We start from the raw sequence: 19948 nt of genomic DNA, 5'->3' as shown, positions 1-19948 counted from the left end.
GAGAAGAAGACAGGAGCCATTTGACAGGAAGGCAATGCAGACCATGTATCTCCACAAGAAAAAAAAATGACAGTTTTGCAGCTTTGCTGAGAAAGGAGAATAGGACAGAAAGAAGAAGAAACAGATTTCTAGAAGTCACTAAGGTTCTCCTATTTACTTCTGTACATCTTCTTTGGCTCAGCATGGATTCAAATTGAAGATAAGAATCTTGAGTTTGGCAAAGATTTTAGTGTTTCTACCCTTGGCCTTCCCCACCACCACCACCACCCTGCCTCATTGTCCTTACTTCCCCAGAAAAACAAAGACCAACCCATTCCCCCATTACCTTAATCGACCATCTGCAATGCTTCCCTTGTCCACTTTAGTGACAAAAATGCCACAGTCCCCAGGGAGATAGGGTTCATTCACACCTTCGGCCACATCAAATCCAAGTGCCTTCAAATCCATATCCTCCTATGGGAAATACCAACAGAGACTGATAAATGGAACAGCCAAGACAAACCAGTTTAGGAAAGTATACGCTTGCACTAACACAAACCCCCACACATAGTGGGCACTCCTCCTCCTTCCTCTCTGTTCCTACCTGACTTTGCAAAGTCATCCTCAGTGCCTACTATTCAACAAGGCCACCTTAGTCACAGCCTCCTACACTATTTAACCAGGTAAAAGGGAGGGTAGAACTGGACAGTGGAGAGAGCTCTGGATTTGAAGTCACCAATCATTCCAGTGTTAAGTTCTGCTGCAAGATCTGTGGGACCTTAAGAGTCATTTAACAGCCCTGGGTCTCAATTGCCTCATCTATTAAAATGAACTACATGACCTCAGGTCTTTTCCAGCTCTAAATCTAGGAGCATATAACTCTAATTCATTTGACCATACGGCACAACAGAGGCTCTCTATTTCTCTTCAACATGAGTGAGCTGGCTGTTTGTACCAAAGGTGATTACAGAAAACTCATTTATTTATTCAAGGACCACGGCTTGAATGGGTAAGGCAAAGCAGGAGGACCCAATGGACCACATACCATGTCTTACTTGGCTACACAGCTTTTGATGGTTTGACCAAGTTTTTAATCTTTTTTTTTAACTTGGAAAAAGTTCTCTCTCTCTCGTATATTCTACCCACATGTTCTTATGGTCCAATCATTTCATTTATTAACAATTGTTCAACCTGCACTCTTTTGTAATGGCTTCAGCAATAGAGGTCAGAAGCCAGGAAAACACCCAGGAAGACAACATAGGCTTTTGTTACAGATCACAATAAAGAAGAATTCATGGTATAATGGAGAGACAGCCTCAAAACCTATAAGACTGGAATTTAAGTCCAGACTGATACGCACTGTCTATATGACTTTGGGGAAGTCATTGAACCACTTAATGCTCTAAGCTAGATAAAATGTAATAGAGAAATGTTTAACAAAATAAGTAAAAATACAATACAATGCAGATAATGTTAAAGTGTGGTTTTCTAAGTCAAGATGTCGGCAGCAGGGATCCCTTTCTGCTCTAAACAACTCTCTATAACCACAAGTGGCAGAGAGGGAATTTCCTCCTCTAAAAATTCCGTATATCAATGAAATCACTGGCACAGTTCATTATCCTTATCCCTAATAATAAAGAAAACCTGAATTTACTCCCCCCTTACGGGAAGAAATCAATTATATCAAGAAAAATTGAATGTCTAACCCAAACGACTGCCAAACACCTAGATACATCTCCTTGAAAAGATACTTCCAGATCCCTGCAACCTAGACCACAAACTTGTTACCAGGCCAGGAGAAGGGAACAAACATTTATAAATAGCACCAATCATATGCAAAGCATTTCACAAATATTATCTAATTTGATTCTCACAACAACCCAGGAGGTAGGTGCTACTATTATTCTCCGTTTATAGTTGAAGAAACTGAGGCCTACAAAGGTTAAGGTACTTGATAAGGGTCCCACTAATAGTGGGACTAGCCTGAGGCTGGATTTGAGCTCAGGTCTTCCTGACTCCAAGCCCAACACTTTATCCACTATGTCATCTAGGTGAATCTTTCTGGGAAACTCACTCTGTCCTTTTCAAACTCCACTACTTCCGTTTCCCACTCCATAGAATCTGTGTCGATGGCCGAATCATGGGAACTATGAGCCATCAGCTGTCGGAAACGGGCTTCTTTTTCCAGCTGGTTCTCCATCTTTTCCCTATGGAAAGAGAGAGTTTTACAGCTCAATTTCTAGGAATCAGTGTAATCTTCCTGCCCTCTATACCGCCAAATCATAGCAAGGTTCTCCCGTGGCATCTCAAAAGCCTAAAATCACCCATCAAAACTAAAGGGCAAAACAGCTTTTTATGGCATGATAGCAAAGAACTGGAAACAAGGAAGACATCCATCAACTGTACTTGAATGTGATGGACTTATTACTGTGCTCCAAAAACAGACAAATCTGACTCAATAGAAGCATGGGAAGGCTTACCAAATGATGAGTGAAGGACAAAAAAACAATACACACAATGACTACAAGAAGGTAAATGAGAAGTACCCCAAAACAACAGAAAACAAACATTGTAAAATTACAAAGATTAAGCATAAGTAGAAATGTGAGAAGACACATGCTCCTCCTTCTTTGCAGAAGTGGAATACGCCCAAGTATGGAACACTGCATATATTTTCAGACTTTAAAAATATATTAATTGGTTTTGCTGGGGTTTTTCTCTTCTTCCTCTTTTTCTTTTTTCTTTAAAAAATATTCTTTGTTACAAGGGATAGCTCTCTGGTAGAGGTAAGGAAGAGAGATATTGGGAAAAATTCAAGCAATATAAAAACAAAGGGCATCAATAAAATGATTTTTTAAAAATATTCTTTGTTATATGGGAAGAAGGCTCTCCAGGAGGAAGAGTAGAAATACAGGAGAAAATTTGCAAAAACAAAATATACCTATAAAATATATTCTTTAAAAACTAAACGGCAGTTCTTTCTCTCCTCATGCTCTTCTGTTAAATCAGGAAATATGGGACACACCACATTTTATCAGATTGGGAAGGGGAGTTAAATAAAATAATATAAATTGGCTTCCTTGGCAGAGCAGGAAGAATCTTCACAATTAAAAATGGGAGGGGGAAGGGGGCTGGGGAAGAGAAGCTGGTCAGCATAGAGGTAGGCATAGGATCTAAGGTCCTGATTCATTGGTGTTCAGAATTCCCAGGTAAAGAAACTCCCTTTACCAATGCAAGTCAATATTTGCCTTGTAACTGAATAATGTTAGACAGTTGCTCTAAAGCACTGAAGGGGAAGTCATTTGCCACCGAGTTATATAACCTGGACATCAGAGACAGGGACTAAGCCAAAGTCCTTTATGGGGTTAAGGCTGGATCTCTATCTACTTTACAAGATGCTGCCTCTAAAAAGTGCCATCACAGAGAACTCATTTATTCATCCAAGGACCTTAGTTTGTCTAATAATTTTTCACCCATTTTTTTTAATTCTGGGGAAAATTCTGTCCAAAAAGGTATAATTAATAAAACACAGGTGCCCACACAAAAGAAGTATGGGCTCTCTAATCCACCCAACAAATCTCCTGAGCCTGGCTTCTCACTTCAATTCAGAATTTTTTGTCCTTGTCTGGTATCTGATATTATTTCCATTTTTGTCCAGTCCCGTGACTTTATCAGTGTAAGAAGCTCCCAGCTGAGGAAAAACTGTCTTTACTAATTCAGATCTGATACTACTCAGGAAAAATAACCTTTTTTTCAGATTATATTTAACATCTATTTTTTTATTTTGAGTTCCAAATTCTGTCCTCTCCACCTACTCCTCTACACATTGAGAAGACAAGCAATGATACCCATTAGATATGTTAATTCATGCAAAACATCTGCAACTTAAAGAGATATTGGGAAATTGAAAGGTTCAGTGACTTGCCCAAGGTAACTCTACCACTGAGTTAGAGACAGATCCCAAGGCATCCTGACTCTAGTATCAGTCCAGCTCTCTACCCACTAGGCAAGGCATCTTTTTTGACTCTCAAAATCAGGGAAATCTCAAATAATACACTGGCAAAAACTGCCTCTCAAGCTGAGAACCTTGGACTGGGAAAAATTGTGAGGTTCTTCACTTGTATAAATCTCAAAACACTTTTTTATTTTTCTATCTTTTTACCCCCCTGCAATTTTTTCCAGTGGGCTGAAGAGGATCCCTGCTCAAATGCCACTCTGTTCACTGGAAACAGCAAATGATCAAAAAAGGGAAGAACCAAGAGTTACTATGGATATTCCAGAAAAGCCTCTCACCAAAGGAGGAGTCCTCCTATAACGGTCCAGATGAAATCTCAGAATTTGACTTCTATCAGTATCAGCTTAACCCCAAATCTTCTCTCTTCCATGAAGCCTTCTCTTACCCTCCTAGTCCATATCCCTAGACCCTATGGTACTTACTGCTTCCAAGTACTCTATCCATTCAAGTATATCATTCATCAGACATCTAAGCCCTTCCTGGGGCCATCTCCAGTCATCGTGATCTATACCTGGCCTCTGCACCAGGATGGCTCTGGAGGAGAAAGTGAGGCTGGTGACTTTGCACAGCCCTTCCACACTTAAATCCAATTCACTTGCAAATCATGGTATCACCTTCTTGATGCCATGTTACTCTTTGAGAATAAGGGACAAACAACTCCTACCTTCAGTTTAGTTTTCTTTCACAACATGTATGACTTAGCTCCCTAAATAGAAGATAAGATCCCTGAAGGAAAGGACCCCTTCATACACTTCTCTGTATAGCACCTAGCACACTTCTGCCTCATGCAAGGCAGGCATTCCAAAGACATTTGTGGAATGACTCAATAGCAACTCTTTTCCATAGTGTTCAAAGCCCTCACAGGAGAAAGAAGAGGTAAGGGAGAGCAGAGAGGAAGAGAAGGAAACATTTATATAATGTGTTAAGATTTGGAAAAAAGCACTTTACATTATTTCATTTTGACCTCTCCAACAATCTTGTAATACAGGTACTGTTTTTAGTTTTTGCAGTGGAGAAACCAAGGCTTGGAAGTTAAGTGACTCAGGAGGAACTTAAGCCATGTTTTTCCAAGTCCCAAGTCCAGTGTTCCATCTACTACTCTAAACTGCCTCTCAAATGGATCCCTGGCATCAAAAGGAGAAAAAGTGAAAATAATGAAATAATGTAAAGTGCTTTTTTCCAAATCTTAACACATTATATAAGCCATGTTTTTCCAAGTCCCAAGTCCCAAGTCTAGTGTTCCATCTACTACTCTAAACTGCCTCTCAAATGGATCCCTGGCATCAAAAGGAGAAAAAGTGAAAATAAAGCATTTCCACATGTCCTATGGATTAAGGAGAAAAGGGAAAGTAAATGGGAAAACAGACGACTAAGCCAGGGTAGGGGCTGAAAATCTAGCCCTCTAGTACTGTGGTTAAATACAGTAACTCCCAGGCTTCAATGAGGCCCCAGGGTCCTTGGGGAAGCTGGAGAGGCACAACCACATACTTCAGCTCCTTCAACTCTCTGCCAGCATCATTCTTCTGTTTCCTCATATCATCCAGGTTGCGCAAGGCTTCAGCTAGATCACTCACTGCCCGGTCCCTCTCACGCCGTAGGTTGTCACACAAGGTCCTGGGGAAAGAAAGTCGAAAAAGGGAAGAGAGAAAGTGAACTCCTGGGACAAAAGGCAGCATCTCCTTTTCCAGCCCACTAACTGCTAGAATGTAATATGATATAAAATATAAACTCTTTGAAGGCAAGGGCTCTTTAATTTTTGGCTTTGTGTTCCCAGAGTCTACCATAGTGCCTGGCACACAAAAGGAACATAATGAGTGCTTATGGATCAATTGATTAATGGAATTCTATACCTCTGGACAAGATGATATATTTAAGGGAGAATATCCCCTTATCCTGGAATATTCCAACAAAGTAACTTCGAAAAAATTTTTCAATTAACAACTTGAAAAAAACAACAACAAAAAAAGATAAAGCCTTTAGAACAAATACAAGTAGTCATGTAAAACAAATTCTGATATAGGCCATGTCAAAAAGCACATGTCTCATTCTGCCTTCTGAGCCCATCACCATCATCAATCTAAACGGATACATGACTTAGATACATTGATAAAAATCACATCATAAACAAAGCTGAGGAGCAAAAAAGAAATTACCTTTCAGGTCAATGGATAGAGAGAATTACAAAAGATAAAATGAACCATTTTGATTACATAAAATTGAAAAGGTTTTGCAAAATCTTTGCAAAAACAAAACATATATGGCTAAAAGTAGAAAGGAAATTATTAACTGGCGAAAAAACATTTGTGGGTAGTTTCTCTGATAAAAGTCACATTTTCAAGATCTATACAGAACTTATTCCAATTTAAAAGAATAAGAGTCATTTCCCAATTCATAAATGGTCAAAGGTTATTAACAGACAGTTTTCAAATAAAAAAATTCAAGTTATCAAGAGGCACACAAAAATATTCCATTCCATTCACTAATAATTAGAATTGCAAATTTAAATAATTCTGAAGTTCTATCTCACCCAGCCTGACACAGCTTCTAAGTATCTGGGTTTTGAGCCCAGGTCTTTGAACAAAAGTCTGCAATCTATCCATCAGATCACACTACCACTCATCTCCAAAATTATTTACTGTCTGCAGAAGGCCTTTGTAGTAATGCATCTATGGTCTAGGAATAGTGAGAGAGATCTAGCAAAGACTTATAGCACTCTCCCATTACCTCAGTGACTTTGTAAGAAGAGTTAACAGTTTCTTTACAAGATGAAGATGGGCTGAGATAGGATGAGACAGGTAAGTGGAGGAGAGAAACATGAATGCAAAGACATGAAACTGATCAATGAGAACAAGGTTAAGGAGAGAATGTCCTGCCAGGCATCCACCAGCATCTCTATGCTTTGGGCAGAGCACGGCCCAGAAGGGAAAAATCACAAATAAGCACCACTTTCTTCTAAATTAACCATCAGCCATTAAAAGTACATCACCAACACGTGAATCAACAAGGTAGGTCAACACAGGTAGAGACCCAGTCCTTCATTCTGGGTAAAAACTACAAGTATATTCACACTTAGAGAGTTCCTTGTAACTACGCAGCATAACAGCTACTGTTTATATACAACTGGTCTGTGGACAAAACGTTTTCTGCGCATTATCTTGTTGCACGCTTACAACCACCTGGTGAAGGGAAAATAAACACTATTTTCCCCATTTTTCAAGATGAAGAATAATGATAATTAATAATTGGCATCAATTTAAGACTAGGGTACTTATAATTATTTCATATAAATTGTTTTATTCAAACATCATAAGAAGCCTCCAAGGTATGTTCCAGGAGGACCAATAAAGCACGTTATCTATCTCCTGACAGAAAGGTGATGCTCAATGTGCAGAATGAGATGCCCAATGTAGGAGTTAGTTTTAGTTGACTTTTCATATTTATTAGAAGAGTTTTGTTTTTCTTTTTTTTTTCCTCAACTGGGAAAAGCAGAGAAAAAGGTGAAGAGGAGAAGGAAGGAGATAAAGAAAACAATTTTATTAATAAAAAAAGTTTAAAATTTTTTTAATTCTACAAAGTAAGTACCATTCTATCTCCATTTTACAGAAAAGGAAAATGAAGTGGGAAAGAGGTTAGATAACTTTCCCAGGGTCATACAGCTGGCAGATAAATGAAACTACATTCAAAATCAGGTCCTTCCTTATTGCAAATCCAGCACCCTACCTATTTCTCCATACTGCCTCCAAGAAAGACCAGAGAAAGGATCTGTCTAAGGTAACATGGGGCAGAACTCAAACAAATACAAAACATCACACGTTTGTAGAGTGCTTAAAGAAGTTTTCAAGTGTATTAACATTTGTTATCTCATGAGATGCTCATAATATTCCTAGGAAATAGACTTTCCATTTTGTGGATGAAGAGAAGGTGAATGTCCAAGTTTGTAGAGCACCTAAGTGCGTTAATAGAACTACAATTCTAAGTGACAGGTTGTTTGACCACTTCTGGCTCTCTCCAGCAGATTGAGAATTGAAACACTTGGGTTCCAATCCAACCAACTTACTGTGTGATTCTGAGTGGCCTTCTTGTCCCTGGACCACAAGGTCAAGGTTCTCCAGGTCAAATGACAGAGTTAACTTAGATCAGAACTGTCAAACTCATGGGCCAAATAGCTTCCAAGCCCCTAAAACTCCCAAGTGAAAATGCAACTGGGAAATATAGGTGAAAATACAAGACAACACAGAAAAGCACTGGGTAAATGTGATTTGATGCATCAAGTATGGCACCTAGTACCTCACACAAATCTTTACTCATTGATTCAAGGGCATATAAAATGGGTTGTCTGAGAAATTTCAGGAGGGTGTCCAATACCCAAGGGAGAGCCCCAACCCTGGAGTTTGAAGTTACCGTATACTCTCCCTCTCTGCCACAATCTTGTCTCGTTCCTGGAAGGCCCAATCTCGCCTACATTTTGCCACTTCAGCCTCTTGGATGGCTTCTTTGAGTTCCTGGGACATGGCCTCGTATTGCTTCCGGAGCATTTCAATCTCTTTATTGGCTCTCTCAATGTCCAGGGTTGCCGAATCCTGTATCTATGAGGTCAGACAGATTGGAGAGGTTTGTGGATACACCTCAACATGGTATAGATTTAAGTTCCCCTGTCTTGGACGCTAGAGATATAACTAAGGCTCTCTCAAAGGATGGGACACCAAGGCTGTGACCAACTCCCACCACATCCCACCCTAACCCAACCTGCCACCCTCCAATCTGGTGCTATGTATCTATCTATCATGGTTTAAACTCTGACAGAACAGGGCTGACAATGACTCTGTTCCCCACTTGGGCAGAACTCCAGATGTCTATAGGTACATTACTTCAGCAAAAGTATCTGCCTATCCCAAAGCTTGTTGGGTCCCCAAGTATTCAACCTTGTATTCAATTTTACCACAGAATCACAAATCTGGAAGGGAACTCAGCTGCCCTCTAAGCCAACCCACAACCAAAAGGAATTCCTACTCTCATTCTCACACACAAATCAGGTGTGCTGTCTCCACTCAAAGATTTCTAAGAAGGAAGGGGAATTGAGGCATTCTACTCCAACACCAATGATTGTAAATCAGTTTGCTTGTTTGCTTTCTAAAATCAAGCCAAATTATCCCTCTGAAACTCCTACCCTTAGCCCTGATTCTGGTCTTTGGGGCCAAACACAACAGCCCTTCAAACATGAACAAAGAAATCATGTCTCCCCTGAACCTTCTCTTCTACAGCCTAAATTTCTCCATTTCCTTCAGCCAGTCCTGATATAACATGAACTCAAGATTATGCAGCAGCAGCAACAACAAACCCTTATTAGATGCTTACTGTGTGCCAAGTACTATGCATTCACCTAAATAACCTCTTCTGAGCATTGTCCAGTTTAATCAATGTCCTTTTTAAAATGTGGTGCCCAGAACCAAACATAATATTCCAGGTGTAGTCTAAACAGTGAAAAGTACAAAGGAACTGTTACCTCCTTATTCCTGGAAGTGAAATCTTTTTTAATTCAGTCCAAGATTACAACAGCTTTCTTGGCCACTATATCACACAGTTGGATTTTATACTAAAACTGTCCTCTCTTTTTCAGACAGACTGCTGTCTAAATCTATGCCTTTCACATCCTGTACTTGGAAAGCTGATTTTTTGAACCCAAATGAAGACTTTACATTTATTACTCGTGAATACCATCTGACTAGAATTGGCCCAGTGTTCTAGCCTGTCAAGATCATTTTGAATACTGTCTCTTTCACCCAAGTTCTCATTTTGATTCATTGTGTTATGACTTTATGAGGTATATGGCACTGGCCACATACATAAACAGCCATCCCCTGAGGGAAGGGGAACCAATATACTCATCTACAAGGTGTTTCAGCACATCCTATCCTAGCCATTGAGATGTGGTTAGGCTTGCCAATGTATACATGGGGGAAAATGCCCAATCCAAGTAAGCTTAGTCACCAGAGAAGACAGGTAATAAAAGTAAGACGATCCACTCCAGCAATATGTTATTTTGTTTCCCTGGTTTCCTTCAAAACAACCCAAATCCTACTTCCTGTAGGAGCCCTTTCCCAATCCTCCCTCCTTTCCCTCCTCCCAGCAGTTTCACCTTAACTCAAAAATCACCTTCCATCTACTCTGTCTATAACTCATATATACCTGGTTATTTTCATGCTTGTCTCTCATGTTAGAATGGGAGCTCCTTGAGGGAGGGCTATTTTTGCCCTTTTTTTGCATCTCCATTGCTTAGCAAAGTACTTGGCATACAGTGATTACTTAGTAAATGCTCCTTATCTGTTGCCCATAAGATCACTTTCCAAAGACTGGGTATCTCTTGTGAAGCAAGAAGAGAAACTCTTAGTGGTACCATAATGGCTCTTTCACCATTCAGTTTTACAACATAAAGATTACTGGGTAAAAAATTCCTTAAAATCTCTGAAACTCCTGACTTTGGGAATTTTAAAATCAGTTTATGACCAACAAGTCATACAATTCAAATTAACTAGGGAAAAATACCACAGTTTTAACTCCCACCTCCTTACAAATTCTAGTTCTAATTGTATTCAATGACCTCTAAGATCCCTTCTTATTCTAAATATGATTATAATATTCTATTGATTTCACTATGCACAAGTCAACAAAGTCAGTTTTTAATTTTAGTGCTAAAATAAACCACTCAGCTGCCTTCATACTGAAATGAAGCCCAGACTTGTCCCCACTAAACTCTGGAAACTCATGCCTCAGAGTAACAAAGGAATAGCTGGGATGATCTCAAAGGATCATGGATCCTTCACTTCCCTAAATCAGGAGGCATGTCAAAAGCACTCAGCTACTACATTAGCTAGCTTGCCTTATGCAGGGCAGCCTGGAATTCTATAAAAGGGTGCTGAAAAGCAGACCCAGCCAAATGAACAGCACATCCAATAACCAGGAAGGCTATAGGTGCTGAACCTTCTCCAAGAGTCAAACAACAGGGTGAAAATGACAGGTTTGCCATCTGTCTGTTTGTGCTTCCAACTCCCCCCACTGCCCAGTTACCCGGAGAAAACAGAGGGAAGAAATGTTCTAGCTCACTAGGCTTCTGAAAGACCTGAAGGAGATTTTTCCAATAAACCAATGAAATATTTATTCAAACATCTGATTGACAGAAAAAGCAATTTCCTGTAGAAGCGGAATGGGTTAGCATACTTTTCTCCCCTCCCTATTCCCTGATGTTCTTCTGGTAACTGAGAATCAGAAATTGGAAATACAAATTCAGTTTGTTCCCCAAGGGCAAAATTTGCCATACACAGAGTTTCCTCTTCCACCCCAAACCTCCTTTTTCTTCCCAGAGTAGCAAAGCAGACACCGAAAGACAGTGTTGACAGCCTACACAGAATTCCACCAAAAGCACAGGGACAGAGACCCTGGCCCTAAAGCACAAAAAGCACATGGCATAAAACGTGGGGCAACACCACATTCAACAGAGGCAGAGCCTTGGAGCATTAAGCAAAGTGTGGGGAACAAGGGAGGAGGCTTTCTACATGATCAACATCAGCAGACTGGGGTACTAATCCAACCCACGGGGGAGCTTCTAAAGCTCAACTCTTCACTGGAGAAGAGAATACCTTATTTTTCTTATACTTCCCACCCCCACTCTCCTCCCTGACACTCTCAAACACATTATAAGACAGCATAAGATTACACTAAGATCCGCCCAGTGGCTGTAGACTAAGCCCTTCCTAACAACATGGTCCCTGCCATTCAGGGGAGAGGGATGGAAACAGATAAATTAACTAACCCCCAAAAAGGCCTATTCATCTTAAAAAAAAAAAAAAGATGCCCAAATGACTACAACTATTTTATTGGGAAGAGAGGAGGAAGTGGGGAACTGGAAAAGGCATTGCAGAATTTCTGAGCTTAGAGTAATCTCAATCCAACCTCTTCCATTTTGTTTTTGTTTTTGAAGCAACGGGATTAAATGCAACCTCTTTCATTTTACAGATGAGAAAACTAAGACTTAGAGGTGAAAAACCCAAAGTAATATTAACTAGTCAGTGGCAAAGTCAGGACCAGAACTCTGGTCTCTTAACTCCCAAATTCTGATGCACTTTCTACAACATAACACAGTCCAGTCTTAAGGTTGAGTTGCATTTTAAAGACATTGCCAAACTGCTCTGGTGGGTCTCTCTGTCTCATCTTTCCCTGGAGTACAAATCTGACCATGTCCCTCTCACATTCAAAGTCTAAAGGCTCCCTAATATACTCCAGGATCAACTGTAGTCTTCTGTTGACTTTAAAAGTCCTTCCTACCTTTCCTGTTTTCTCACACCTTCCTCTATACTCACTCTACGACCCAGTTGTTGAACTCAACACTCCATTTACTGACTGTGCCTTTCCCCTGGCTGTCTCCATGCTTGAAATGCTCTCCATCCTCACCTGTGATTGGAAGGAAGACTCTGCCCAAAGCCTACTTTCTGCAGAAGACCTTTCCCAGTTCTTCTCACTGCTAATGCCATCCCTTCTGAGATTGCCTTCTATTTCTACTGTGTGTGTCCATCAGTGCCCTCACTCACACGAGTGTAACTGTTTGCATGTTGTCTCCTCCATCATCCCTTGAGGGTAAGGACTGTGATTCTGACTTCCTACCCCCAACACTGAGCACAATATCTGTCTCACAGTAAGCATAATTAATAAATGTCTGTTGGCTGACTATTCTAACCTTATTGAATGCCCAGTGATGGTCCATCTATCCCTTTCACCTCCCTCCCTGGGCTAACATGTGTGACACAGGTATGGAGAACTATGTAGGCTTTTACAGGAACTTCACCCCCACCAACTCAATGCCCAAACGTGTTTCTGGCTCCTGGCAGGAGTGTGATTCACTGCCCAGGCTAGGTGAAGGGAGGTAAGGGTTGGGGAAGAATCCAGCTGCGGGCGGTGATCAGTACCTGGCGAGCTTGGTAATATTCCCTGAGTAGATGGTCTCTCTGGATGATAGCTTCTGTTCTCTCTTTCCTGGCCACATCTCTTTCTTCCTTCACTGCCTCTATATCTTTGCAAGCTTGGTCAAGCTCTTTCTGGGCTTCGGCCTTGTCCTTCACCTCGAAGCAGTATTTTTCCAGTAACTCATTCCTCTCACAGACTGCCCGATCTCTTTCCACCAGAGCTGAGTTCAGCTCCTAAAACAAGAGCCCATCATTGGCACACATAGCACATTGAAGAGAGAGAACAAAGCAAAGTTGTCACCTTCCCTTTGGCCAAGGACGTACAAAAGGCACTTTCTAGGTGGGAAGTTCACATTCTGTCACTGCAAGCCCCAAGGCTCTGCTCAGGAACCAAGGGGAAAAGTAGGAATTGGGCTAGCCCAAGGTCCAGCCTTACGCACTGACTTTCGGCCAAGGTGATCCAGAAGGGTCTGGGCACCTGGCAATGGCCAATACCACTAGGGCCAAAGAGGAGACTCAGGTCAAGTGTGAAAATGTCCTGGTTTATGGCCAGGAGTGGGAAAAATCATGTGTTGGTCTTTAAAGTCATACAATTCTCTTTTTCAGAGTACAGGCTGATACTTAGGCATGTCTGCACTTAAAAGGCATGTGCCAACACTATTCTGGAATCAATTTCCCAGCTAAATGTGAGGGCTGGTGAAATGCATGTGTGGGGGGAAAGGGGGAGTTCAGAATGTTCCCAATAAGTGTAGGCAGATGCTGGCATGGTGCCCTTCCATGCCCTCAGAGAGGTGGCTGCCTCTCCCAGTAAGTGTAATGAGCCAGGACAGGACCTAGTCAGCTGATAGGTTAGACTGACACTGTGACCTTCTTCTGCAGAGAACTCTGGAACACGTGGCTGGAGGTCATCACCTTGACCCTAATGCTCAATTCCAGAGAAAGAAGATATGGAAGCAGGGCACCTAGGGAAGGTGCAGGGTTAGAGTGGAGGGTTCTCAGCTGGCTGGAAGACTGTTCATTCCAGGAGGATTCCCTATTACCTACTGCCCTGCAAGGTACTAGGCCAGGAGAACAAAGAAAGGGGAATGGGGATAAGAAAAAAGCAAAAACAAGGGGACAGAAAAATAGAGAGATGCTACAGAGACTGTTCTTTGTCTTCTCACAGACCAATATTTGCAGCCTGAAGGACTGAGGTAGAGGGGAGAATATGTTTTATTTTCATCAGAGATAAAAGGTGCTTACACAAAAGCTCTTGTGATGCCAGCCTTCCAGGAGTCCCTAGGGAACCCAGGATGATTTTCTTCCCACTGAGGGGGCAAACACAACCTCCAGCCTGATAGGGTGGGTATCCACTGAGAGTCATTCAGCACAGGCAGAAAAGAGTTTTGTCAGTAAAATGCTAACCAAGTGTCTATGAGGGATGTAAGATGAAGACAACCCTTCCCCAAGGCCATCAAAGCCTTGCACGCAGCTCTAGGCCAGCAGACAAGCAGAAAAACAGGCAGCCTTGGGGCCAGAGCTGGAGAGAATCACACTCATCTACTTTCTAGGCTCATTGGGACTGCTGGTGAAAGCAAAGACTTGCTTCCAAGACGCATGAATTAAGGTTAAGAAAAGGAGCTGCTGATTACTCCAAGAGCCTCCTAAGGCATTTTGTGAAGCCCAGTTGTGACTTTGGCATAGCTCTCTTAACAGAGGAGAAAAAAAAAGGCAACTATCTTATCCCCTCCCTGAGAGGTAGGTTTTGGGGAAGAAGAAATCAGACACAAGAAAGGGAATTTTTCCTCACCCTGATGAAACTTAAGGCAGTTATTAACCTGGAATCCAAGGTGCTGAGAACAAAAATGGTTTGATTTTGAGAAAGGTCAAGCTGCATAAACCTGTGTTTCTTATTCTAACTCCTGCCCCTTGTCCCCTAAGAATATGGTCAGAGATAACTAGGAGGCAGATAACCAGTGGACGAGACAGAGCTGTGCATGTCCCTAGGATGCTAAAAGGCACAGCTTCCAGAAATCAAACCTAGATACCACCCGCTCTGCATATGTCACCCAAGGCTGGGGGAATCTGCCCTCACCTTAAAAATGCTAATGCAGAGTTACTCCTTAATGGGTAAATCCATTCCCTTGGTGCACCTTTCACAGACTGTGTGGGAAACCTAATTATTAGGACATCCTCATGGTGGCCATATATGTGTCAATGATTTACCATATAGGATTCACAACAATAACACCCAACCCCCTACTCACCACCAGACACACACACACATACACATACACATACACACGCACGCGCGCACACACACACACACACACACGCACATGCACACACTAGCAGAAGAACAGAGACACACGGGCACAAAACAGTTAGGACAAGGAAAAAAACCAACAACCTGCTACTCACTGGAGAGTACTGGAAGATAAAGAAAAGGACAAGTGCTTAGGGCAACATGAGACACAGCAGATCTATGCATGGGAGGTCAAAGTCACTTCGGCACATGGTGGATAGCCAGACTCATCAAACAGGAAGAGTGGCCAGTGAGAGACTAATAAGTCAACCTCAATGGGCAAAAATATGCCATATAACTCCTTCCATTCCCTTTCCTCCCATTTCTTCTGCCACTGATATCAAACATTTCTATGGAGAAAGAACTTGGATGGTGCAATCTCAGCTGGAAAAAGCCTATATACCTGCTTCAGGGAAGGGAGAAGGAAGACAGAATCCACACCCAGAAGCCTGATGCTCAAGGCAGTGGTTACCCTGATGTCCAAGGCTCTACACTCCAGGGGCAAGAGCTTAGCTTCCAAGTTTAGTGCTCCTCTATCTCCTCCCTTACCACTTTAGCAGGATCTGGGAGGGGGAAGTTGAGCCAGGCAGGAAGCATATAAGCAGCATGAAAGCCTCTGGTGATATCTCCCAGTTAGGCTATGGTACGAGTATCAACTAAGATTCTGTGAATTAGTTGTTGAAGGAAAACTTAGTCCAAAGGGCTTGTTTCTTAAGGAATACATGTATTCATGGAGTATGGGACTTTAAAATATCATCTGAACTCATCCTGGCATAAAATTCTTCATGCACCAGTATGTCTGAACCTTCCCTACTATTGTCTATACTGTGAGGCTCTTGATAATGAAAATAATGACAAATGACATATATGATGGGGCACTGAGTTTACAGAACGCTTTGCATGAATCATCTCTTTTAACATTTTCAACAACCTGGTCAGGTAGATGCTCCAGAGATTACTGTGCCCATTTTATATATGAGAAAACTGAAGTAAAGGAACTTGCTTATGATCATATAACTAACTACATCTAAGGAGGAATGTGAACCTAGATCTCCATGACTGCCCAGTCCAACACTCTTCTCACTATTATATCCTTCTGCCTCCGACTTCATGAATTATCATTCTCTTCCCCTATCTCCTGACCACCACCCTCACCCCCCAACTCCCAGCTCTTAGGCAGCAAGGGTGCAGTGGAACAGAAGGCAGAACCATGAGTCAGGAAGACTCGAAATCCAGAGTCAGGCACTTAGTATCTATGTGATCCTGGGCAAATCACTTAATCTCTGTCTACCCTTGGTTTTCTCATCTATAAAATGGGTATAATGGCAACATCTATATCCCAGGGCTGTTGTGAAGCTCTAATGAGATAATATCTGTAAAGTGCTTTACAAACTTTAAAGTGCTATCACCCTCACCATCATCATCATCATCATAGCCATCATGAGACAGAACTGAACAAAATGATTGTGATCAACATCTGCTAAAGAAACTCAAAGAATTTAAACCGTGAGTTCCCCTAACTACAGGTGCCTTGAAGACCGTACTTCCAAAGAGCCTCTCCACTTGGGTCTGCCTTTTGTATCAGCTTCCCTCCCTCAGATTCTAGCAGGCAGTCCATGCCACCCCAGGGGAAGCTGTGGTCTACCTGTCTCAGAGCTTCCATTTCTTCACTGGCCACCCTTTTCTCTGAGCTGGTGTTCTTCAGTTTGGACTCTGCCAGCTCTAGTTCTGTCTGAAGTTTGTCCAGCTCCTTGATGACCTGGTCCCGCTCGCTCATGATGAGCTGATACTCGTTAAAGACAGAGTCCCGTTCCTCCTTGTATTTCTCCGCATCCTTCAGTGCCTTCAGCTGCATAGCCCTCAACCGAGTCACCTCCGACTGTAGGCGCTCCATTTCCCGCTGAAGCTCCTTGTTCTGGACCGTTGCCTTGTTCAGGTCCTGCTGCATTGACTCAAATCTAAAGGGAAAAAAAAAAGGAAGGAAGGCAATGAATGGGGCCAAGCCCACGGAGAGGTGGTCAATCAGGTCTCTCATCCCACTGCCTTTTATTTTTTTAATCCCATCAATGCCAATGAATAACCAAGCATGAAGTTTCAAGTGAAATTCCCCTATTCCCCAACCAGAAAGTCACAGAGCATCAATGTCCCTGAAACCAAAATTTTCCTCAGTCCTTTGCCAATTCCAGGAGCTAATTGAAATCCACACCCCCTCTTCTACCCAAAAGCTTAGTTCCCCCAAAGGGCTACAAAAATGTGCATACCCTTTGACCCAGCAATATCGCTACTAGGACTATATCCCCAAGAGATCATAAAAATGGGAAAGGGTCCCACATGTGCAAAAATATTTATAGCAGCACTCTATGTAGTTGCCAAAAACTGGAAGTCAAGGGGATGTCCATCAATTGGGGAATGGCTGAATAAATTATGGTATATGAATGTAATGGAGTACTATTGTGCCACAAGAAATGATGAACAAGAAGACTTCAGAGAGGCCTGGAAGGACTTATATGACCTGATGCTGAGTGAAAGGAGCAGAACCAGGAGAACTTTATGCACAGCAACGACCACAGTGTGTGAGAGTTTTTTCTGGTAGACTTAGATTTTTGTAATAACACAAGAACTTCTTACAAAAAAAAAAAAATCCCAATGGTGGATCTCAAGGCAAAATGCCTTCCACACTCAGAGAGAGAAATATGGAAGTCACTCACATAATGTAGCAGATCATGTTTGTGTATGTGTATGTGTTTGTGTATCATGTTCTGATTTGTTATACGATTTCTTTCATTTATCTTAGTCTGACTACATAGCATGACTATAGTGAAAATATACTCAATAGGAAAGTATATGTAGAATCTATACAGAATTGTATGCAGTCGTGGGGAGGGAGGGGGGTAGTGAGGGGTAGGTGGGGGGGGATAAAATCGCAATTGTATGGCAGTGATTGTTAAACATTAAAAAATAAAAATTTAAAAAAAAAAAAGCTTAGTTCCAAGCTATTTTTTTTCCCCTACGCACTCACCCAGATGACAGAATTTTGAAGTAAGAAGGAAATTCAGAATCATTTAATCCAACCTCTTCATTTTACAAACAAGGGAAATGAAGCCCCAAGTCATAAAAGTGACTAGCCCAGGGTCACACCACCCATTCTCAACCTGACAGACAGCTCCATCTGTTTCTCCCCCAAGCAGATCAGCCCAGAAGGCACTAGATGTGATGAGGACTTGAATATTTATATAGCACTTCCAGTTTTATAAAGCATTTTTATCACAACCATTCACCATGACAGAGCGAGCGAGAATCTTTATTCACATTTGACAGAGAGAATAGGGGCTCAGAAAAGTTACATTCATTATTCAAGGTTACACAGAAAGAAAGTGGTCACACTGGGTCTTGAACCCAAACTTTTAAACTCCCAAGATCAGGGCTCTTTCCATTATCTTGGGCTCTCTTAATACCCTGAAATGTCTAAATACACATCTGGCAGATACTAAATCAGGGATGTAGGACACAGAGCCATACAGTGATGGACCCTCTGTCACAAGGTTAACACTTTGGTTTTATAACAGAAGTTTCTGGAGAAAAAAGTCTTACAGCTTGGACAATACTCAACATAGTACCTTGGAAGCGGCTAATAGACATTTGCAAAGAGAATTTGCAAAGCAAAGTGGCTTTCTTCTTAAAGAAAGCTACTCTTAAAACAAGTTTACTCATATGCTGGGTATGAGTGAACTTTACTGGGGGGACCACATCTGTGCAGGAAACTCCCAGTGACAAATTCCTTCCCTCTATCAATAACAATAAGCACCTTTTCCGCAAATTGAAGTCTTAGAGAGTGGCCTGGAGGAAATAAGAGGTTAAATGACTTGCTCAGGGTCACACTTCTAGGAAATGTCCGAGACTACATCTGAACTCAGGGCTCTAGGACTCCAGGCCCAGTACTTGATCCACTGCACATCTTTGATGCCTCTTTTCTCTGCACCCCATCATAATCCATGAAATAAACACTCAAAATGGCCATGAAAAATGCTTTTTATGTACTGCTGGTTCATTAGATGATCGTTCATGTGTCCTGATATAATAACCATTATAGGTTTCTCAAAGGACACTTTTGAATCACAGTATGAATAGGATTCTAATTGGACACATTTTTTTCCCCTTCAGTTTCACTTAAACAGCCACAAAGGAACTAAGTGCCCAATGGTACTTGGCTGCGGGTTTGTCATGCCTTCAAAAGAACCTGAGCAGTAGCATGGTATGGTGGATAGAGCAGTAACCTGGGTTCAAATCCTGCCTCAGACACTTGTATGACACTAAACACATCAATCTCTGAGGGCCTCAGTTTCCTCATCTGTAAAAAGGACATTGGACTCAATGGCCTCTAAGATGTCTTTCATCTTTATGGATACCAAGACAGCTCTCAAACTAACCAGAGCATCTCCCAATTGCCTCCACTGACTCTCAGGTCAAGTGGAAACTGGGTCAGAAACTAGGAGAACTGGGTTCTAGTTCCCACTCCCCTACTCACCAGCTTTGTCCTGGTGAGCAAAACTCTTCAAGTCTCTAAGCTTTCTTCTCCCAATCCATGAAAATGGAAACAAAAATCCCCTGCCCACCCTTCTTCTTAAAAATGGCATGAAGATGATATGGGCTCACATTCCTATTGCCTTCAATAGGAATGTGGGGTGGGAGCCAGGATCAGCCTTATAAATCAGTAAT

The 19948-nt window shown here is 41.7% G+C and overlaps 1 protein-coding gene across 4 annotated transcripts in view; it reads right to left on the bottom strand.

The window, feature by feature from the left end:
- DLG5 (discs large MAGUK scaffold protein 5) overlaps nucleotides 1-19948 on the bottom strand; it is a 151359-nt gene that overhangs the window by 40196 nt on the left and 91215 nt on the right. For 2 of the 4 annotated variants that reach the window (XM_072628068.1, XM_072628069.1), the window contains 6 exons: nucleotides 16878-17190; nucleotides 12952-13182; nucleotides 8396-8580; nucleotides 5483-5608; nucleotides 2054-2186; nucleotides 326-453 (listed from right to left, as the gene is read on the bottom strand). In XM_072628068.1, coding sequence (XP_072484169.1) covers nucleotides 326-453; nucleotides 2054-2186; nucleotides 5483-5608; nucleotides 8396-8580; nucleotides 12952-13182; nucleotides 16878-17190 — 1116 coding nt within the window. The remainder of the gene's footprint in view (nucleotides 1-325; nucleotides 454-2053; nucleotides 2187-5482; nucleotides 5609-8395; nucleotides 8581-12951; nucleotides 13183-16877; nucleotides 17191-19948) is intronic. The other 2 variants (XM_072628070.1, XM_072628071.1) reach the window with 1 other exon arrangement.

This window comes from Notamacropus eugenii, chromosome 1 (assembly GCF_028372415.1).
Source record: "Notamacropus eugenii isolate mMacEug1 chromosome 1, mMacEug1.pri_v2, whole genome shotgun sequence".
NCBI classification, from domain to species: domain Eukaryota; kingdom Metazoa; phylum Chordata; class Mammalia; order Diprotodontia; family Macropodidae; genus Notamacropus; species Notamacropus eugenii.
This window is presented reverse-complemented; position numbering and strand designations above follow the sequence as displayed.